This window comes from Choloepus didactylus, chromosome 1 (genome assembly GCF_015220235.1).
Source record: "Choloepus didactylus isolate mChoDid1 chromosome 1, mChoDid1.pri, whole genome shotgun sequence".
NCBI classification, from domain to species: Eukaryota; Metazoa; Chordata; class Mammalia; order Pilosa; family Megalonychidae; genus Choloepus; species Choloepus didactylus.
In genome coordinates, this window is record NC_051307.1 from 204,642,939 (window position 1) to 204,666,570 (window position 23,632).

The window sequence follows — 23,632 nt, forward strand, 5'->3', positions numbered from 1 at the left end:
TTGTGTGAATGCAATGGAAATGCTTATTCCTGTATGACACTGAGGATTTTGTTAGTTATCAGCTTAAGTGATGATACAGAAATTGGTACCACAAATGGGGTTCTGCTGCTACAAAAACAAAAATATTGCATTGGATTTGGAATCACGCTGTGGGTGGTGAGGAAACAAATTGTTATATACTGGCAAAAATTTTATAATCCTGTCACTTGCTGTAAGGTGATAGCAGAAAAACTGAACAGCCTTATACCACTGGAGGAGTATATTTCTAGGCAATAATATGTAAGGGAATAAAGGGAAGATTCTGGAGTCAAGTGCAGTGACCTAGCAGAGCACAACTCTTAATGCAGCACCCACAACCACCCCCCACCCCACCCCCCGCAAAGGAGCCATTATGGTGGGCCCACCCTTTTCTGAGAATTCTCAGTTGTCTCCAAATCTGGAGAGAAACAAACTCAGTGGGAAGCGTCCATCTCCCGCCTGAACAGTGGATATCAGGGATTAACTGAAGTGGGTACTGGAGCAACCACAGGAAGTGACCAACGGCAATGCCTGGCCCCTGCCAGTGCACACAGGGCCTGGGAGTGAATGGAAGGCACTGCCAATTCCTTGGGCAGGTGTGGTCAGATGAAGGATGCAGATCAGCACATGGGCATGGCCTGTAAGCCAGGCCCCTATAAACCTCTAGTCAGGTGCCTGCCAAGAATATGTGGTGGCCTGGTGTGCTGTCACCGACTGGAATTGAAGTACCAGGGCCTCGTGCTGTGAAAGGAGGTGGCCATGGCACAGAGCAGTCTCCTGGAATTTAAGGAAATTGAGCCTTCACAGGTCATGTGACCCAGTGCTTCCACCTCTGGTGTTTATGCCAGAAAACTTCTATTTGAGGGGGGTTTAGGGAGTTCTAGAAATGACGTCATGCCTGCATTGTTTGTGTGGGTTCTCACCTGGAGGACCATCGAGGCCAAAGTTAGAATGGGAGGCTCCCACCCCTGCAGCACAAGGTCTGTGTGAGGTCTCCCTGCCACCAGATCTGGTGCCCAACTGCCCTGGGAGCTGCCATCCAGGAAGTCTACACCCTCTGGGAAACCTCCTGCCCAGAAGGCCAGCATGTTTGCACCTCTTTCCTGAAATCCCAGAGAGAGGGTTGAGGTCCCCAAGTTAGGCTGAGCAGAAATCTCTGGAACAAGGTTGTGCATGTAACCAAGACCAAGATACAGAATCCTTGAGCTCAATAAGCAGATCACTGATGGCCGGAGGACAAATCTGAAGATCACTAACAGAGACTGCAAAGGAGCCTAATTTGTGTCTTCAGGGGACAAGCCATGGCCTCTCAGCTAGGGAGGAAGAAGAATCCATTAATAAAAGAGGCAGGAAGGAATCCCAAGGAGAACCAGCCCGATTGTCAAAATTGAGCCCCAATAAACAGGATGAATAGCAGAGTGGGCATAACTCAATGCAGATTATTGAGTGGTAAGTTTGACACGAGGAACTCTCCTGAATGAAGCACAAAAGGGCAGAAATGGAAAGAGTAAACATGTAAATGAAAGAGCATTGATCCAGAAGTTCAAGCACTGGTCAATGATGTGCTCCAGAGAGAGGAAGAGCAGGGAATGTAGGTGAGAAACTTTCAAATTTGGGGGATGGAGGGATTCCTGGAACTTTAGAAAACTCAACTGTCTGAAACGGTGTAGGAAAACAGATCCCAAAATGTACTGTACATTACAGTACAGTCTCATACTTGATGATGATAAAGTAGAAATAATAAAAGAGGACAAGAAACCAATGGCTTATCTACTAAGGAGAAGTTTCAGTGTGACATCAGCTTTCAAGCACAGAATTATACACTCACCAAAAATGTCATTCAAAGACAAGGGCAAATGAAAAATTATTTCATACTGCATCAGGGAGAAAATTTTCCATGTCTCCTGGAAGGATTTCTAGACATAACTATAATAATGTAAAACTAATCTATAGGAATGACCAAAAAAAGCAGTGTTGAGTAGAGAAGTCAGTAAAATTTATTCTCAAGTCTTAACAGAATTTCACTCTAAAAAATCAAATATCAATTTAGAAATAGTCTTCAAAATGATAACAATATGGTAGATTGCTGGGCAAAATGGGTGGAAGGAAGGCAATTGGGCTAAACTTCTTGCCTGATCTGAGGGAAGGCAATAGATAATGATCTGTGCCAGATATTAATAGCAAAATGTATTAAACTTTAAGTGTAAATACTAGAAGGATGAGGAAAATAATGTAAAAATAATTTTTAAAATAGTATAATTTCTATATCAATTAAGAATTGTGGTTGGCTATTAAAATAGAAATCTAGCTAACCGTTGCTCAGACAATTAGAGGATTATTTTTTATCTCATGTAGAAAAAGCCTGAAGAAGGAAGTCCAGAGTTAGTGTGGCAGCTCCATAATATCCTCTTCTATCTTCTCACTTCCACTCCCATCTCTATCCCAGGGATGTAAACCTTGTCCACATATTCTCAAAATGGCACCCGAGTATGGTGACAATATTTACATTTCAGGATGGGAGAGGGTTAAAGGCAAAGGGCAAAACATCTCCTGAAAAGCTTGAGGGAACCAGCAATGTGGGAAACAGATTCCGGGAATGAGCCTGACCCTGGCTCATTGTGCAATATGAATATAAGGGGTTGAGAATGCCTTTTTTACCATAAGGAGGGAAAGAAAGGCAACAAAATAAGGTTTCAATGGCTAAGAGAATTCAAATAGACTCTAGAGGTTGTCCTGGAGGTTACTCCTATGCAAGCCTCAGCTAGTTATGCCAAATGACCACAGTATGATAAGCCCAAGTCAATAGTAGTCCCGAAAACCCTAAAGAGTACCCGGACCCCTACCTGAGACTCCATAAAAGTTTCACTTACTAAGTTTATTCTTCAGAAACTTAAATTTTTCAGAGAACTCCTATGCCAGCTAAGTCCCAAAACCCAGAGGCAATAGCCTCTTTAAGAACATCAACCAGCTGTGTGCCCTTTTCCCATAATATCGACACCCCTTTTCAACATGATCGAGTTAAGTTGGTCACTGTGTAGACATCCCTGAAGATCCAGAAAGTGATTAAACTAGAGGAAGGGGTAGCAACAGGCAAGATGGAATTTAACAAAGGATTATGAATACTGTATCTCTATATAATTTTCTTCTTCCTAGTTGCTAGGGTATTAGAATAGCTAGAAGGAAATAATTGAAACGGTGGATTGTAACCCAAGGAATCCTTTGAAATTTGTTCTATAGCCACTTGCTAAATTGTAATTTGAAAGTTATCACCTTTTTGTATATGTTATGTTTCACAATAAGAAAATAACTGAACCTATGGTACTGTAACTTGTAACATTTTTGGAAATTTCCTATATAACTACTTGTTAAATCATACTTTGTAAGATACTATCTTTTTGCCCATGTGTTATATTTAATAAGGAAATAACTGAGACTGTAGAACTGTAACCCATAATTTTGCTCTTTACTTATTAAATTGCACTTGGAAAGGTATCACTTTTATGTATATATATGTTATATTCTACAATTTAAAAATATGATTTAAAAAAAAAGCTTGAGGGGAAGTGATTTTAAGGACCAAAGGATTTGTAGGCTCTATTGAAGCTATTGAGCAAAAGGCTGAGGCAAGTGACAGGCAACTGTAAACCAAGTATAAAAGCCAGAAGGCCTCTTGGTAGCATATAAAGAAGCTCTCGTCTCCTATAATGGAAGGAAAAGCTGAGAAGCAGGCCTGAGACCTCATCATCAGAGGCACCAAGCTCCTAAGAAGGTTCAACTCTCCACTAAGGTCAGTCCACTATGCCAAGATCATAGCCATGAAAAAAAAATGGCATCCTGACATGGGCTATCATCATCTGGGTTGATAATCCTTCCCCAAGATCTTCAATTCCCAGATTCCCATGAATGTTTTGAGTCTGAAAAAGTGTGACTCACCTCACTAAGCTCACTGACAGCAATGGAGACAACAGGAAACAGAAGAAGGAAGCTACCATGCACATAGCCAAGTCCCTCAAGAAATCCACCATGCTGTACCAGTCCTCCTCCCTCAGCTCAGCCCATGGCCTTACAAGGAAGACCTTGGGAACAGGTGACACAGGAGGAAAAACCCTGAGCATGATTTACAGGATATTTCAACTAAATATGTGGTCGCCATTTCAAAATAGACAACAATTGTGCTGCATCCTTATTCAAGATAACCTTGAAAAGCAGTGATGATGGGTGGTGTAACTTATCATCAACTTTATGTGAAAAAAGGAGTAGCCTGAGAGAGGGAAGATGGTGGAATAGAGAGGAGTGGAAGCTAAGTTGTCCCCCTGGAACAACTGAAAAAAAAACAGAAACAACTAGTAAATAATCCAGAATAACTGCAGGGGGACAAAAGAGACCATCCACTCATCATACACCAACCTGAGTTGGGAGGAATGCCCGAGAACACAGCATAAAATCTGTAAGTAAAACTTGCGGATCCAAGTCACGAGACCTCCTCCCCCATAGCCCAAGCTGCAAAGCCTCGTGGTGCCAGAGAGAAGCTCTCTCCCAGCAAGCGAATATAGCTCAGCTGAGCTCCAACTGGGGTTTTAAGTAGCGAGTGTGAACTGCTCACTACCGGTACAAATCCCCAACAAGCAGACAGAGGCTTTGGGTGACGACTGACCCCGGAGAGCCGGAGGGTCACCTTGGACTGGGTCTGAAGGGGACTATCTGTTTCTTTTTCGGCTCAGTGGAGAAAGCCCCAGTCATTTTCAGTTCCCAGGGCTGTGAAGCGGAGAAGGGTGGAGATAGCACAAGCAGAGAGAGAGACCACTGAAATGCTAATGACCTCCCCCTAGGGGGTCTATCTTCTCTAAGAGGAAAGGGGTGGGGCCCTTTCCATTCAGAACCAGACCCCAGAGCCTGGGGAAACATGGCCACACCTCCTCACACCCGTCAAGAATTATAGGCTAACAGGTGCCACCTGCTGGGCAGAAAAGCACAGTGACCTGAGGCATCTACAGGGTGGAGCAATTTTCTAAGACACACCCTCAGGGAAACCAGATACTGAATATTTCTTCCCTCTGGGACCTGAGCCTGTTCTGGTCTGGGAAAACCTGGTTTGGATAACCAAGGAAACCATGCCTAGACAACAGAAAATTACAACCTACACTAAGAAAAACAAAGTTATGGCCCAGTCAAAGGAACAAACGTATACTTCAGCTGAGATACAGGAATTTAAACAACTAATGCTAAATCAATTCAAAAAGTTTAGAGAAGATTTCGCAAAAGAGATAGAGGCTGTACAGAAAACACTGGGCATGTATACGGCAGAAATCAAAAGTTCAAAAAAACAACTAGTAGAATCTATGGAAATGAAAGGCACAACACAAGAGACAAAAGACACAATGGAAACATACAACAGCAGATCTCAAGAGGCAGAAGAAAACACTCAGGAACTGGAGAACAAAACACCTGAAAGCCTACACACAAAGGAGCAGATGGAGAAAAGAATGAAAAAATATTAGCAACATCTCTGGGAACTTAAGGATGAAACAAAGTACAAGAATGTACGTATCATTGGTGTCCCAGAAGGGGAAGAGAAGGGAAAAGGGGGCAGAAGCAATATTAGAGGAAATGATTAATGAAAATTTCCCATCTCTTATGAAAGACATAAAATTACAGATCCAAGAAGCGCAGCATACTCCAAACAGAATAGATCTGAATAGGCCTACACCAAGACACTTAATAATCAGATTATCAAACATCAAAGACAAAGAGAGAATCCTGAAAGCAGCAAGAGAAAAGCAATCCATCACATACAAAGGAAGCTTAATAATACTATGTGCGAATCTCTCAGCAGAAACCATGGAGGCAAGAAGGAAGTGGTGTGATATATTTAAGATACTGAAAGAGGAAAACCGCCAACCAAGAATCCTATATCCAGCGAAGCTATCCTTCAACTATGAGGGAGAGCTCAAAATATTTTCTGACATACAGACAATGAGAGACTTTGTGAACAAGACACCTGCCCTACAGGAAATACTAAAGGGAACACTACAGAGTGATAGGAGAAGACAGGAGTGCGTGGTTTGGAACACAATTTTGGGAGATGGTAGCACAGCAATGTAAGTACACTGAACAAAGGTAACTATGAATACGGTTGAGAAAGGAAGGTTGGGAACATGTGAGACACCACAAGAAAGGAGGAAAGATAAAGACTGGGACTGTGTAACTTGGTGAAATCTAGGGTGTTCAAGAATTGTGATAAAATGTACAAATATGTGCTTTTACGAGGGAGAACAAGCAAATGTCAACCTTGCAGGGTGTTAAAAATGGGGAGGCATTGGGGGAGGGATGCAATCAATGCAAACAAGAGACTGTAACTAACAGAATCATTGTATTATGCTTCCTTTAATGTAACAAAGGCGACATACCAAGGTAAATGCAGATAAGAGGAGGGGATAGGGGAGGCATGTTAGACACTTGATATTGGTGGTGGTGTCTGACTCTTTACTTTGATTTAAAAGTTATTTTTCCTTTTGCTGCTTCCTAGCTGTCATTTTTTTTTTCCTCTTTCTTTCACCTCTCTACCTTCTTTGACTGTCCCTCCTGCCTCGTGGAAGAAATGTAGATGCCCTTATATAGATAGTGGTGAAGGTGGTGAGCACATAAATATATGACCATACAGAGAACCATCGATTATTTACTTAGGATGGAATGTATGGTGTGTGAACAAAACCATATTTAAAAAAAAAATGGGTTGATGACAAAACCTCGAGGGCAATATACTGAGTGAAATAAGCCAGAAACATAAGGACAAATATCGCAGGGTCTCACTGATAGGAACTAATTATAATATGTAAACTCATAGACATGAAATATAAGGTACCAAGATATAGGACGAGGCTTAAGAATGGGGAGCCTAGTTGAGCAGAATGCTCAACTAGGATGAACTTAAATGTTTGGAAATGAACAGAGGTGTCAGTAGCAAGATGTGAGAATAACTAATAGTGCCGAATTGTGCATGAATGAGGTGGAAAGGGGAAGCTCAGAGTCATATATGTCACCAGAAGGAAAGCTGGAGATCAAAAGATGGGAATGTATAAAACTGAATCCTATGGTGGGCAATGTCCATGATTAACTGTACAAATATTAGAAATCTCTTCCATGAACCAAAACAAATGTATGACAATACAATTATAAGTTAATAATAGAGGAGCATATAGGGAAGAAATATATACCTATTGCAAACTATATACTACAATTATTAGTATTTCAACATTTTTTCTTAAACAGTGACAAATGTACTCTACCAACACTGCGAGTCAACAATTGAGGGGGGTTGGTTAGGGATATGGGAGGATTCAAGTTTCCTTTTCTTTTTTTCTTTTTTCATCTTTCACTTTATTTCTCATCTGGAGTAATGAAAAGGTTCTAAAAATTGAACAAAAATTAAGTGTGGTGATGGGTGCACAGCTATATGAGGGTACCAGGGACAACTGATTATACACTTTGGATCTTTGGATAATTGTATGGTATCTGAACAATCCCAATAAAAATTAAAAATAAAAAAATAATAATAATCAAAAAAAAAAGTAGCCCAAGATTAGCATGTATGTGTAGATTATAATATATATACACAGAGATAGAGACTCCTGGGCATTAGTGGAGATGTTTGATTACTTGAGCGGACAATGATTGAAAGATAAAGAACAATGGGGTCTCTGGGCTAAAGACGTGGATGAACGTACGGGGCTGCATAAAGAGTGAAAATCTTTGAATCAGATGTGTGACAGTTTGGAGGTTTTATGGACTCCAGAAAAGATCATGTCCTTAAAGCGAATCCATTCCTGTGAGCATAGATCTATTATAGGTGGAACCTTTTTTTTAGGTTATTTCAGTTGAGGCGAGCTCTGGGTAGGTCTTAATCCTTTTACTGGAGTCTTTTTATAAGAAGATGAAAAACAGAGAGAAAGATAGAGAAACTGAGAGAGAAAGAGATACAAAAGCTGAAAAAGAAAGCCACAGACTGAGAAACCAGAAGCTGGAAGTAATGAAACCTGGGAGAGAAGGGAGAGACCAGCAGATCTGCCATATGATAGAGGAGCTAAGGATCTCCAGCAGTCTGTCTTCAGGAAGAAGGTGTCATCTTGATGAGATGCTTCGATTTGGACATTTTCATGGCCTCAGAACTATAAGCTTGTAGGCAAATAAATAACCAATGTAAAAGCCAACTCAGTTCAGGTCTGTTGCACTTTGGCAACTTTAGCAAACTAAAACATCTTGTGAACACCCACCATGGAGCATCCACAACAGAACAGGCACTACACAACCATGGTGCCTACTTAACACCAGTCAGCCTCTGTCAATGGTCTCCCATGATGTGTACACACTTTAGGCAACCTTGGAGGCAGAGACAGATGCTCTGCACGGGTCAACAGCACAGATTCTCACTTCCCAAGACTGCTGCCATCAAATGTGCAAACTAAGCAACAGAGACCAATATGACCCCAGCACGGCACCATTCCTTGAGGAGACCCAAGCAGCCACTTGTGCCAAGTTGAGGGCATTGGGCCCCTCTCAACGTGGAAGGATTAATGATTTCTTCTGCCACTGATAGGTTTACATACCACAGGGTCATGGTCTGCTCCTCCACCTGAGGGTTTACAACCTGTATCCCACAGGAAGTTGCCCCATTGGTCAGCCCCAATCTCTTACGATTTAGGACGAGAAAGCCTGATGTCCTGCTCTTCTGGGGAAGATAGCCCTCTGAGTGGGGACTGGGGGTAAGGGAGCCCTGTGCTTTTGCTGTACCAGGCTGAGTGAGTGTCCTGCTGAGCAGGGATGAGGGGAGGAGGGTGTGGGTCTTGATTCCGTACAACTGACTCTTGCTATTCTGAGTTTAGGTGATTTTCCTGAATAAAGGTGTCTTCATTTGTTTCATGTCTTTAAGGCCAAATCCAGAGAATTTTAATTGGCATGTGGTTGTTTGTATGTATGGGTGGGGTGGGGTGTCAGGAGATAAAATTTTTTATTAGTTTCACTGGGAAGTAGGACCACGAGGCTCAACACACTCTTGTGCCGAAAGACATCAAATTTCCTTGAGAAGAACTGAGACAAACTCAGTGTTTGGTTTATCTTTCTTGTCCACAACCTCACTGGCACCACTATGCAAGGGCTTACCAAAATTTTGATTCAGTGAATCACATGGCCTTGGACCAAGGGATCCACTGAACAGCAAAGGGGGTGTAGCAGTGGGCCATGGTCCTGTCACTCCCCTCTCCACCCAGATGTGCCCAGTCTGATAGAGACATCAGAGGACCTTGTGAAGACCAGCTTGAAGATGAAACTTTGTGGAATGGGATGTTATCTTCAGGGCACAATATGTGCCCATTACATTGTGCTGAGTCTGTAAACAACATACGTGGGCCTTGGAACCAATGTGTGGAAGTGATAGTATCCTTGCCTGCCATCCCTCCAGCTACCAATTTGGGGAATTTGCATTTTCTGTCTTCACAACTGCAGTCTCTCTCACCTGAGGTCCTGTTCTCTAGAATAGGAACACTTTCATCAGAGAACGCAGTAAGACTCCCATTGAACTCCAAGCTAGGGCTGGCACCCGGTCACTGCAGACTCCTGTGCGTAGAGACAAGCTGGAAATGAGAGCAGTCACCACACTGGCTAGGATAATATACTCGGAGCATCAGGAGCAGGTGGTGCTGCTGCTATACTATGAGGTGGAGGGAGACCATGAATGCCGCTCTGATGATTCAATGGGACCTCTTTTGGAGCTCTGTGGCCCAGGCTGATGAACAACCCAGCCATCACTGCAATCACGGGCAGAGAAATGCATGGTAAGTGGAGAAACAGACCCTACAGGGAATGACATCTGGTGTCATCCCAACCCCACCCTGCCAACCTGTTAGATCAATAGTGATGCTGGTTGTGGGTTAGGACAATCAAGAGAAAGGGTGGTATAAGATGGGAGAAAGGAACGTGGGTAATAAGACCCAAGTAGCATCAGGGGCAATAGGTTGTCTCTCTAATCCTTCTCCTTTGGGTTTTTTCAGGAAACAAGGCCAACCAGAATCTTGAGGAAGTCGTTCACAAATGGTGAAAATTTACTATGGTAAGCAAGTGAGTCTGAGAGCTGTAAAGAGATGGACCATAGGGGATATGTGGTGCTCTTCCCAGATATCTCCGTTATGGTCAACAAGCCCTCACATAACTGGTGGGAATATTGTCCACTGCTGAATCCACTTCCTTCACTGGGAATTGCCCTTGAAAAGAAGTGAGAGACTATTGCGTCAAGTTCTGTCCTCTCCTAAGGGGCACCCTGCAGCCAGTGACTGCCTTACGGTTAAAGGTCAAATCCCTTTCCCTCAATTTTGGAACAACTTGAAAGAGCCATCCCAGCTCCAGAGACCCCTGTAGGGTTGGCAGAAGCTTCGATTGCAACTACATTGTGGGTCAGTTCTTCCCTCTACCCAATATTACCTTCCTCACTTCCTCGGAAGCGTATGTCACAACAGCAGCTGCCAAGAAAACTTTGGGATTTAGCCCTGTTTCTTGGAGTCTGTTTCCTGGATTCCCAATATAACACAGGGTCTATATTAGTTTCTTTTCACTGCTGTAACAAATTTTGACCTTTCCAGTGGCTTAAAAAAACACAGAATTTATTCTTTTAATTTATGAAGGTCAGAAGTTCAAAATGAGTCTTGCCACACCAAAACTGAGCAGTTGTCTGGGCTGGGTTCGTTCTGATGCTCTGGAGGTGAATCTGTTTTCTTGCTTTTCCAGCTTCTGGAGTCTGCCTGCAGACATAGACCCCTTCCATCCTTAAAGACACCAATGGTGGATCGAGATTTTTTCATATAGCATCAATCAGATGCTGACTCCTTTTTCACATTTCAAAGACTTCCGTGACTACATTGGGTCCATGTAGATAGTCAATGGTTAGAAAACTTAATTTCGTCTGCGATCTAGTCCCCTTTCCATTGAGCTTTACATGCTCAGAGGTTCTGGGAATTAGGTCACAGGCTCTTTGGGAAACCATTATTCTGCCTACCATGGGGTCTGCCCACAGATTGCCCCAGTCTGCCATCCTGTGGTGACAGGCACCCCCCACCCCCACCCCCCAGGACTATGTGGTCCTGAGACTTCTCTGAGCCAAAACAACATTGAGACTCTCCACAGGACTCCCTGACCTGAGACCCAGCAGTGAAGTAAATGAGTCTCTGGAGCCAGGGCCTCTCTCCAGGTGAGGCAAACTCAGGGTTTCTGTTAGGCCTCCAGGACTCTGTCACCCAGGGCAGGGGCAGTCTTGGGCTGGGAACCCCCAGTCAGGAAAGAGGGAAGAGTCTCTTGTGGGCTGGTACTCACCCAACTCCACCAAAAGCCCTGAAACAAAGGACTGCAAGGTGGGCCACCCCAGGGTCTTGCACTCATTCCCAAAATCCACCAACCAGGACCCCCCAACCAGGGCAGTAGATACTAAAGAGACAGAAGAGAGTGACAGCAAATCTTTATGGAGAGGCCTTGTGAGTTCAGGGTTTCCACTGGTGGCAGCCAAGAAAATTCACATTCTGTCTCATTTTCTTCCTCCTTGCTTCCCACCTTTCTCCTTCAGTCCCAATTCCCCCCCACACACACACCCACATTTCCCCTCACTCCTCACCCTACCGGGGTTCTTCCCCATTTCCCTCACTCCTGCTTTCGTAGTTCCACCCCTCCCCCTCAGCCCCAAAGTACTCCAAACTCCTCACTTCAGACCTGGGATTTTCAGTGCAATCATCACTTGCATTTTCAGATGTCGAGGTAAGGAAATGACAGGATCTGAACATGGAAGTAGAGAGAAGTGTCTCAGGCCCTGATGGTCACATAAGTCCCCTGTTAAGTGGGCTATGAGTGGATATTGCATTCATTCTTTCAATGAGTGATTATTTAGCACCTACTACATCTCAAATCTATGTATCCTCTGGGTTCCCAGATGTAGAAAATGCTCAGTACCTACCCTGCCAGACCCAGAGAGGGAAGAGACAGTCAGCAGACAAGTGACTAGAATAGGATCTAATGAGGACCACAGTGGAGGTCCTGTAAAAGGGTGTTGGGATTTACCAGGGTATAGATCCACAGTGTCACCCCTTAGAACTGCAGGGAACACAGCTGTGTCCAGGTCTACATAGGAGGTTCACATACCTGGATGTGGCTGAGTCTGCTATAGACGAAATGACTGGGCAGGGGCTGATGGGGGGGGGGGCATCTTGGTAGAGGCAAGATGGGTGGGGCTGGGGGAATATGCAGAGGGCTGATCCGACCCCTCCTTTCTGGCTCTCCTTTTTACATTCCCTAGGGGGTCTTGCTAGCCTCTGGGGGAACCTCTGGGAGAGGGGGTGGAGAATGGTGGGGAGGGATGGGAGAATGGTGAGAGACCCAAAAAGCCAGCACCTCTGCACCTGTGGGCAACCACAATGGCCCTGAGGTGCCCTTTTATCTTGTTCCCTGTGCAGTTCACTCCACCCAAGGAAACGCACCCCCACAAACTTCCCCTTGGACAGTGTCACTCTGCTCCTCAGCCCCTGCGGAGGCTCCTCCCTGCCCACTGACTTGAGTCTGAGCTGGTCCTGGTGGCACTCAAGGCCCAAGTGCCATCCCTGACCTAGAGGTCACCACATCCCTAACACGCAGACCCTAGAACCTCTCCATGAGTGAGTCTCACTCCTTCCTGGCCACCAGTCCCCTGGTTCCCCTGGGCTCCAGATGTGGGGTCTGCCCTGAGCCTTTGGAGCCTGGGACCTTCACCCCTCCCCTACCAGCCCAAACAAACTCCAACCCCAGTAGGAAGACCTCTGTGTTACAACAAGATGGATGCAGGGTTTTAAAATCAACTTTTATAGAGGTATAATTTACATACATGATAACATGTGTCCATCTTAACGTTTCATTGATTTTTGACAAGTATATACACCTGTGTGACCTCCATCACAGTCAAATTAGAGAACATTCCCATGACTCACAAAGTACCCATTTCATCCTCAAGCCCAACCTGGCAACCGCTGCCCTGTCCCCATCGCTGAGATTTGTCCTCTCTGCAGCACACGTGCAGGGATTCACACAGTGCGCCCTCTTTAGGATCTGCCTTCTTCCTGGATGGAGGGTGGGTAGCTGACAGTTTTCTAGAAACAATGAACTTCAGAAGCATTGGGAAAGCATAGAGAAGCCGGAGTCCACAAGGTGAGACAACCCAGGGCAAAGCCTCCATGTGGGGCAGAGCTGGGACCTGATGCTGCCCCATGACGGGTCAGCTGTGAGGCAAGTCACGCAGAGTCTCTGGGCCTCAGTTTCACCCTCTGTGTTTCAGGTTCACGTCACCCTTTGTTATTATTACAGGCAGGGGCACGTGGCCTCTAGGATGACTCTGGATTCAGACTCCTTGGGGTGTTAAACTGATGAGGATCTCCCAGGGGGCTGACCAATGCCTCTGTCTTCAAACGTACCTTTCCTGAGGGCTGTGTATCTTTCTAATCCCCCTTTAAAAATAACACATTTATAGCACATGTGTATGAAAAGGTGTGTACACTGGGATCGCCCTGAGTTGCTCAAATTGCTATGTCTTGGACTCCCTTCAGTATCTGTACATAGAGAGCAAACACATGCATCCTAATTGTTATATTAAAATGAACTAAAAATCAGGCAGGTCTAATCAGTACTGTTTTACACCTTTGTGTCAAGGGTCAGGTGTTGGGTGATGTCTTTCCAGCCAGGCCTCTGCTCACTCTGGCAGAAAGACAGGCAGGTCCTCTAGCTTCCCTTTAGAATGGCTCACCTGTGGGGACCGATCCAGGTGCCTGTGTCATAGCTGCCCTTATGACATCACTGCTCTCCCCTTTCTCTACGCTCCCTGTCCAGTGTCTCCCTCGAGGCATGCAGACCTGAGGGGCATGGAAACATCTTGCCCCTCACCATGGGTAATTTAATAGTGGGCAGACAGGGGGATTTGAGACATTCGTCCCAGGTCCTGAGCATCTATTACTGTACAGGAGGCAATCAGGTCCACCCCTGGTGGCTGGGAGGGTAGGGCACGTTGACCGTGGCCCCTCAGGCAGGGCCCTCCATGTCTGTGGCCCCAGGAAAGGCCAGGAAGCTGAGTCTGTGGTCGACTTGGCTCTGAGGGGTGGGGAGGACACTCACTTTCTCCCAGGCTTCCCCCCCAAGCCCTGATTGCAGAAGGACAGAAAACCCTTTTCCATTACAACTGACGGTCATGATGAAATCACGTCAATAGAGCAGAGCTGGAAGGAGCCAAGGAGAGAAGAGGGAGCGTCTGCTCCCCACATCCTCCCCTCCCCCATCAGTGTCCTCCCCCTTCCACGGTGCTGGGGAGAACCCTGACCTGCGACATCTCCGACCCTAGAGGTCCAGCGGTGGTGACCGAAAGGTCCATGACCATAGTTTATCATCCAAAAAGAGATGCTTCAGTGAGTCAATAGGGCTCCTAGGCAGATTACACCAGAACAACGGGGATAAGGATGCGGCAGGTAAACCAGTTAAATGTCCCTGTCCTCAGAGCCAGAATGCAGATGGATAGACCCATCCTTGGCTGCCCTTTCCCCCATTTCTTTCTTAGGTGGAGGAATGTGGGTCTGGCTGAGATACAGAGAGTAGCAAGGCAGGAGGTGGAGGAGCCTGAGACCAGACTACGTAGACTTGGGGGCTGCAGGGTGGGGAATGTGCTTGGGGAATCAGGAGCCAAGGCCTGGGATGCCCAGGTCTAGGGGTGTGTGTGTATGTGTGTGTGTGTGTGTGTGTGTGTGTGTACGCACGCGCATGTGTATATGTGTGTACCCGGATGCATGGACTGAAGTATATTCTGCTAACAATTGTGTGTGGTGGAGGAATCTTCATACTCTGGTGTGGCAGAGGGGCAAAGCAGGCTGTGGGTTGACCTGAGGTCAGGGTGAGAGGGCAGGGGGCACAAAGGATGCCATGGCCCAGCAGCTGCGTGGGGTCTGAGGAAAGGGGCTCCATCCCAGGCAAGATCCAGAGATCATGGTGTTCTGGCCTAAACTGGTCCATGTAAGACTGGGTGAGGCAGCAGGTGCTGGTGTGCCCCATTTTACAGACGGGTTCACTGAGGCTCCAGCGTCAAGGCCATGTGTCCACCATCATTAAGCAGAGAGTGGCCCAGGCAGGACACCCAGGGCTCCTGAATTTTGGAGGAAGGGGCGATTGTTGATAGAGGATCAGCCTGGGGCTAACATGTGTGGGCCTCCCACGTGACCGAAGTGTCCTCTTTCTCCCTCCCAAGACCCCAAAGTGAAGAAGATCATCCCAACGCCAGAGGCGGCGGTCGTGTCCATCCAGGCCTGGTGGCGCGGCACCCTGGTGCGCCGGACGCTGCTGCACGCGGCCCTCCGGGCCTGGATCATCCAGAGCTGGTGGCGGGAACACCTGGCCCGGCAGCTGGAGAGGAGGCGGCGCGCGGCGCTGGAGTCCTACGCGCAGCAGGAGGGCGCCGCCGTGCGGCTGCAGGCCTGGGCGCGCATGTGGCGTGTCCGCCGGCGCTTCTGCCGCCTGGTCGGCGCCGCCCGCATCATCCAGGCCTATTGGCGTTGGCGGAACTGCCACACCCGTGGCTTTATCCAGGGTCACTATGAAGTCAAGGAGAAACAACTGAATCTCCAGCTGGAAATCTCGCTGGGCTCACAGGCTTGTCGGGTGACACAGTGCGTACCCCTTCCAATAAACGAATGACCAGGTCTGCTCTGTCCCCGTGTCCCCAGCCCTCTTCAGCAGACCCACTTTTCAGGAGGTCATGGTCTGAGCTAAGGATGACAAACACTTGGCAGCTCACAGGGAGGCTCTGAGGAACCGGCAGGGGTGTGGGGAGCCCTGTGTGCAGAAGGCTTCTCAGAGCCGCGAGCAGGACGAGCAGGATCTGTGATTGATTAGCCATGCCTCGGGAGGAGGGGAGGGGGTGCAGGGGGCCAACTCCAGGGAGCCCCGTCCACGTGGAGGTCTGTGCCAATGGCGCCCTCTGGGCTTGTGCAACTTGGAGGCCAGGGCCACCCTTTTCTCTTAATCCTTCAAAGTCTTCCCATTACCTTTAGAACAGAACTGAAAGCCATCCCCATCATCTCCACGGCCCTGCGCGGTCCCGCTCTGGCCGTCCCACTGAGCTCACGTCCTACAACTCACCCTGTCACGGCACTGTCCTCCTTGAAACTGCTGCCATTTTTCAAAATCCCAAGCATGTTCCCGTTTCAGAACTTTGCACTCTCTGACTCCTGTCGTAGGAACGTCTTCCTCCAGAGCGAGTTCTCACTTCACTCAGTTTTGTCTCTGCTCAATTCTACCTCCTGGTGGAGGCCTCTTGACCTCCTAACCTAGTAGCTTTCTCCCCACCGCCCACCGTGATGCTCTAGCTCCTGACTGGCTTTCCTGTTTTCACAGCCCTCACTACTACCTGAGGTTTCCTCATCTCATCATTTGTCCATTTTCCTTTTTCCTCACAAGTTCCAGGAGAGCAGGAAATCTGAGTTCAGTGCTCTGTTTCCCAGATCTAGAACAGTGCCTGATGCATAGTAGTGGGTGCTCAATGAATATTTATGTAATCAATGCACACATGGTCCTTTTCAGGTTGGGATCTGTTCTCTCACCATGGTTCAAATCTTACTTCCCTAGAAACACCCATCCCACCATCCCTGCACAGTTCCCTAGGCTGGCCATCCCAGATCCACTATATCCAACAGACAAGTTTTCACAGCCCTCTGAGTTAATATTTACATCTGGGAATGTTTCTGAGTTTGTGTTTGTGTTTGTGTGTGTGCACTTTGTGCTGGGGATAAGCATCTATTGTTGCCTCTCCATTTCATCTGTCCATATTACTCCATCTCTCTGTCTCTCTTTCTCAAGCCCCCTCATCTTTGTGTGTCTCATTTCATATTAACTCCTTACACTCCTTAGTATCTTTCTTTCTCAGTCTCTGCCTCCCTCTTCTAACATCTTTCATAATCTCATGTTTACTAGTGTTTGTTTCTCTAATTTACTGGAATTATGATTCAGTAAGTTACTGGTACAGATCATTAATATTAACTTGCTGATCCTCAGACATAGTTCTGCTCTTCTGAACCCTGATTACCCCCCACTATCAATACCATCCCCAGAAATGTGGGATAGAATAGCGTCAGAGAATTCAGCAATGTGGTGGCTCCTGGGTGATGATGACACTAAGCCCAGGTTCAGCTCAAGTGTTTATTCATTTGGACACAGTGTTTGGTTCATGGGTGAGCGCCTGACTCAAGCAAGTCCAGTAAGATTCAGTTCTGATGATGTGTTGTAACTGCTGGAACCCCAAGGATTATGAATCCTGGCTGCTGGGTCCAACACAGGGAAATAGCTTACTGAGAATGGAGGCAGCATGGAGGAACATAGGTAGAGCCAAGAGATGGAAAGTGAGAGGCTCAGTACTAAGGGCTTCTTTGGGCCTCTGGATCCAGCCATTCCTGAAGCTACTCCTAACTCTATTATGGGAACTCAGTTTTGTGAGTCAGTAAACCCCCATTTTCATGTGTCAGTTTGCCAAGACAGAGTCAAAGGTGAGTTGGATTTTATGTGAGCTACTTTTTAGGAGGTGATTGGTTGTAAGAAACTGATTTTCTGAATTGAAAACTAGGGATAGAATTACAATCTAGAATATAAGTTCTGGGTGATAGATTAGAGTTAGAGAACAGGATGTTGATTCTTAACTTGTACAGAATTTCTATTTAGGCTAATGGTTAAAATTTGGAAATGAATGGTTGTGATGGTGGTACATTATTGTGAGTGGAATCAACAACACTGTACTCTATAGATGAATGTGGTTAAAATAGGAAACTTTAGGGTATATATATATATTAGAATAAAAAAAGATACATCATAGGGCTGTACAGCTCAGCGAATCCTATTGTAGACAATACACTGTAGTTAACAGTACAAGTATAAGAATGTTCTTCTATGGGTTATAACAAATGTATGATATTATTACAATGTGGTAATAAAAGAGTGGTATATGGGAAAAAATACACCTAAGGTAAATAATGGATGATAGATAGAACTATTTTAATAATCTTTCATCAATTGTAACAAATGTAATTACTGCTAAAAAAAAAAGTACAATTATTTTAAAAAGTGCTATCATTAATAGTAACAATATTCACACCAATACAAGGTATTGTTGGTGGGGTTGTGTGTAAGAATCCTGTATTTTATGTATGATTGTTTTGTAAATTCACAACTTCTCTAATAAAAAAATTAATTCAAAATAGATTAAATATTTTGAGGCATGCAACTAGGTGAATGAACCTTGAGGACAGTGTGTTGCATAAAATAAGCCAGAAATGAAAAGACAAACATTATAACGCCTCACTAATATGGACTAACTATAATGTGCAAACTCTGAGAACTGAATCTGAGAGCATAAGTTATCAGGGGGAGGCTTATGGTAAAGTTTCCTGGATTGTTAGCTCTTACAGCAGTCACATCCAGTCATGAGTTGTAATGGTTATTTCTAAATTCTGAGATGCTGAGCTCTTTGTATATAATCTGGTCAGTCCCTGAGATTCAGAGCCAGAGTTCGGTAGCTGTGAATGTCAGCATTACTCCATATAGGAAATGTTAAAAGAAGCTGAAAAAGAGATCAGACTCCAATTAGAGATATGAATGAAGCTGATCTGGTTAGGACTAAGGTAAATCAGACTAAAGGGTAAAGGACAATATTGATGGTGTTTTAAAACTTCAACTTCTGTGTGAGACCAAAGGAACAGATGTTTATTTGGTACAAAATTTATATTTTCTGTAGCACACTATCTAATTTAACTTATATGGTCAGTTTGTTTGAACACCATAATTGCATGGAACCTTGAATAGGGAGTGAGATCTTGTGAGATTTGTACAAGTTACTGTGATGCCCCAATACATCCCAGAGTAATTTGAGGAACTGGGGAAAAATGTGGAAATACTAAACTTCCCCACCTGGGGAATTCCTCATCTTCTCTTAACAGGGCAAGCCCTCGATCTTGGTGCTTGCCTTTATGAAACTTATTCCAGCAAAGGAGAAGTTAAGCCTGCTTATAATTATGCCTAAGAGTCACCCCCAGAGAACCTCTTTTGTTACTGAGATGTGGCCTCTCTGTAAGCCAACTCTGCAGGTAAACTCACTGTCCTCCCTGCAACGTGGGACATGACTCCTAGGGGTATAAATTTTCCTGGCAATGTGAGACATGACTCCCAGGGATGAGCCTGGCCCTGGCATCACGGGACTGAGAAAGCCTCATTGGACCAAGGGAAAAGAAAAATGAAACAAAGTTTCAGTGGCTAAGAGATTTCAAATAGTGTCAAGAGGTCATTCTGGAGGTTATTCTTATACATTATATATTCTTTTTTAGTTTCTAGTGTATTAGAAGGTAATACCTGAATCTGCTGAATTGTAATCAAGTAAACTTGATTTCTGATGACTGTATAATTATATAGCTTTTATTGTGTGACCGCGTGATTGTGAAAACCTGTGACTGACACTCTCTTTATCCAGTGTATGGGTAGATGCGTAATAAAGACAAAAGTATATATAAATACTAGGGGGGCATAAGGGGTATGGGATGGTTTGGGTGTTCTTTTTTATTTTTATTTTTTCTTTATTTTGGAGTAATGAAAATGTTCTGAAATTAATTGTGGCGATGAATGCACCACTATATAATGATACTGTAAGCCATTGATTGTATATTTTGAAAGGATTATATGGTATGTGAATATATTGCAATAAAAATTCATTCAAAAAAAACTGCATATAAAAATGAAGCCCTAAAACCTTTTCAATAAAAAATACAAGTGCTGCAATAATTTTAAATGTATGCTGAAAAAAAAAGGGATCAAATACCTAAATGTAAGAGCTAAAGTGACAAAACTTGTAGAAGTATAAACCTTCATGTTCTTGGATTAGGCATCGTTTCTTAGATATGACACCTAAATGACAAACAATCAAAGGAAAAAATAGATAAACTAGATTTCATCAAAATTTAAAACTTATATGATTAAAGAACATTATCAAGGAAGTGAAAAAACAGTCCTCAAAATGGAAGAAAATATTTGCAAATCCTATGTCTGATAAAGGCTTTCTATAAATAATATATAAAGAATGAGCATGGAGGTTGAGGTCTGGAGTTAAGAGGTCTCGGGCTGGGAGAGCGGAACAGCCCACATGCATGGAAAGGGTAAAGGTTCTCAAAAATGGATCCTATTTAATAGCTATTAGGACTTTTGAATGCCTGAGTCCTTTATAAGAGAATAAAAGTCGGAGAGAATACACAGAAAAAAAAGCCCTACAGAAGCTATGAGAGACAGAAGCTAAAAGAGAGAAATACACAGAAGCCCAGAGAGGCAGCCACTGAAGCCAGAAGCTGGAAGCAACAACACCTGGGAGGGAAGGGAGAGATCACAGACACCACCATGTGCTTTCCCATGTGACAGAGGAGTCCCAGATTGCCAGCACCCTTTCTTCAGGAAGAAGGTATCATCCTGATGATGCCTTGATGTGGACATTTTCATGGCCTCAGATTGTAAACTAGTAGTTTAATAAATCTCCATTGTAAAAGCCAACCCATTTCTGGTATATTTCATTTTATCAGCTTTAGCAAACTAAAACAACCAGTAGCTGCTGTGAACAACCTGTTTAGCAGTTTTCACTCTATTTAATCATAAATACTTTTATTTAGAATGCATGCTTGTCATAACACTATGTAATGTCAGTCAATATCTTTGTTTGAATTATCTTTTCCTTTTTATGTATTCATTATGTCTCTTTTTACTTTATGTTCCTCAGTTTTACTATGAAATTGTTTAGTCAAAGATTTATTTTTATTTAATGTATTCATGATTCCTTGAGTTCCTTGAACTGAAAATTGGTCCTTTCATCAATTACGGAAAGTGCTCAATATTTAAAAGTATTGCCTGCTTTCCATTCTTTCAGTTGTATCTTTCTGGAATACTAATTATATCATTTTTAGACTCTAAATTTCAGTTTCATATTTTTGAATTCTATTCAAGTATTTTCATCATTTTATCCTTCTGAACTGCCTTTGAGGTATTTTTTTTTCAGTCCCACTTTCCAGTTCTATAAACTTTTATACCATATCTAATCAGCTACTCAATCCATTAATTGAGTTGTATTTTTAAGCATTATATATTTTAATTAGCAGAGGTTCTATTTTGTTATTTCTCGAATATGCTAGTTCAATCTTTACAGGTTCTTTTTCCAGGCTTAATTTCTGGATCTGATTCTGTTCTTTCTCTTTTTAAAATTTCCTGCTGATTCTCAATCATGATACTTTGTTTACTTTCAATTTTAGTAAGTTTTGATTGCCAGATACTCATTTTCCTTAGACCTTAATTGGCGAGGCTACTTTGAGGCTTCAACTGAATTTATGTTCTTCTGGAAAAGATTTGTGTTTTTGCTTCTTCCAGTTACATAAGTTATCACCAAAAAGACTGCTTTAAATTACATTCCCGTTTGAGATATTTTGGACCATACAAGTAAGAGTGAATCATGTGAATTCAGACTAAGAACCTATGTGGGAGATATTTCTGCTCTCATAAGAATTTTTTTCTCACCCAATAGTTCTTTGGCATAGGTAAATTTTCTTGTTTCTCCTCTGCCTAATGAAGTTATTTCTAGTTTACCCTTATACTGAATGCAAACCCCTTTTATATTTTAGCTTCACATGAAGCCTCATCCTCACAGCCTAATCTTTATGAATTGGCTCTTTTGCTGCAATAAGCTATTAAAACAGAAAAGTTCAAGGACTATAACTTTTGGCAAAACTCAGTTTTGATACTTGCTGTCCTTGTAGAGACAATGTATAGCATATGTTCTAATTCTTATTAGATGTGTGATATCATGTGTTTTCCAGAAATACTCTAAGTTTCAATTTCCTTATTGAAAATGTAAGGGAAACACATATCTCAAAATTTTATTTTAGTTAAATAAGAAAAGGATGTTAATCTCTTGGAAAAGAATCTAATATTTATTAAGCACTTGATAAATGTTGCACTAAGTGTTGTTGATTGTATTGTGATCATGGTATTTATAATGATGATTACAGTGATATCGGTAGTGACCTCCTAAAAGTGAAATAGAGTTTTGAAGAATAGAAGAATCTCAAATACATATCCTACATACTTCATTATCTAACTTAAGCTGAATACTGATTCATAAACATATCACTGATAGTTGTTATTATCATATAGCAAAAGAACCAAAGAAAACTGCATTTGAGAATTGTACAAGAAACACCATTATAAATTTCCAGATGACAATTTCACTTTTATTCCCTCACATTACAAGCCTGACTCTGACATGATTTACTTTGTTTTGACAATATTTCTTGGTTTAAATTTGAAATGCATGAGCACAAAGGCACAAACATAAGCATCTAAGTTACTCCTTTGATTGAAAAGTTCTTGCTAATATATAAATTTATCTTAGGAAAGCAGAATAAATGCTTTAAAGACACCCCAAATTTATGTTTTAGGATTCTAAAAAAAATCAAAATACTTTTCTGGAACAAATCCATAAGTGACAAGTTTCTTCTTGGAAACAAGAGAATTGGGAATATGCCCCCAAAAAAGGATATTTTGAAAACATTGGCGATTCAGTTTTAGTTAACAAGATAAAATTTTATTTATCACAAGTCCAGAAGTAAAGGAGCAATTTACTAATTCAGAAAATTGTGAAAAACCTACAGAAATGTGATATCTTTAAGATGGTAGATGTAAGGTAGTTTGGCTCAAAAGATGGGTGACAAAGCCAAATGGCAGACAACAATAAAAAGTTTATTGAGAGAAACCACAGGGCGGCCCCAACCATCAGGAAGAGTCTGCTTGGAGGGAAAACTGCACAGTTTTGTGGATTTCTTTTTATAGGGCTTTCTGGCAATCAGGGGTTTACACAGGGTCTTGGAAATGTAAGGTATGTGAGCTTTGGCCAATAGGGGATTACACATAGCATATCTTGTAACTTTGGCAATGCCTGGTTTGTACATTCAAACAGGAGAGGGAGGGGAGGGAGGGAGCAGTGAAACAGCAGTAACAGGAAAAGTGGCCCAAAGTGGGGGTGGGAGGAAACAGTGACCTGAGGCACGGTCTGACCTGCAGCCTGGCTTTACAATTGAGGGAAATGGGGGAGGGGCCTAGGGCCCAGACCTAACAGAAGAGATGTGGTCTGAGATTCATTTGATGGATGTCAATCTATTTTTTGAACTCTTGCTGTTCTGAAGCTCTCTTAGAGGTTTGACAATCTGTTTTCAAAAATAATTGTATATGTATACACTAGATTGAAATCAGAGGCACTGAATTTTCAATATTTAATATACATTGAAAATATAGGAGGTTCTCGTGTCTTTCTCATTATGTATTAAAATGTAGTATATTGCAAGAGTGTAACTTAGACCTAGATTTCCTTTGTTCATTTTTGTTTGCTTGCTTTTTATTTTACTTATGTAAGTTGTAGACAGAGCATTGACTTGTCCAAGTAGTCCTCTTTTTCTTACCGCTGATGCCTCTGAACCTCTATATCAGATCTAAGTCTAACCTAAGGAGCTCTGTTTCATAT

At 43.3% G+C, this 23,632-nt stretch overlaps 1 protein-coding gene across 1 annotated transcript; it reads left to right on the plus strand.

Annotated features, from left to right (window-relative positions):
* The first annotated feature begins 4,008 nt into the window (after window positions 1-4,008).
* Window positions 4,009-15,796, plus strand: LOC119526873 (IQ domain-containing protein F5-like). Its single transcript, XM_037826379.1, has 2 exons — window positions 4,009-4,105; window positions 15,299-15,796. Exons 1-2 carry the CDS (start codon window positions 4,009-4,011, stop codon window positions 15,742-15,744), a joined length of 543 nt encoding a protein of 180 aa, XP_037682307.1. The 3' UTR covers window positions 15,745-15,796.
* The last annotated feature ends 7,836 nt before the right edge of the window (window positions 15,797-23,632 follow it).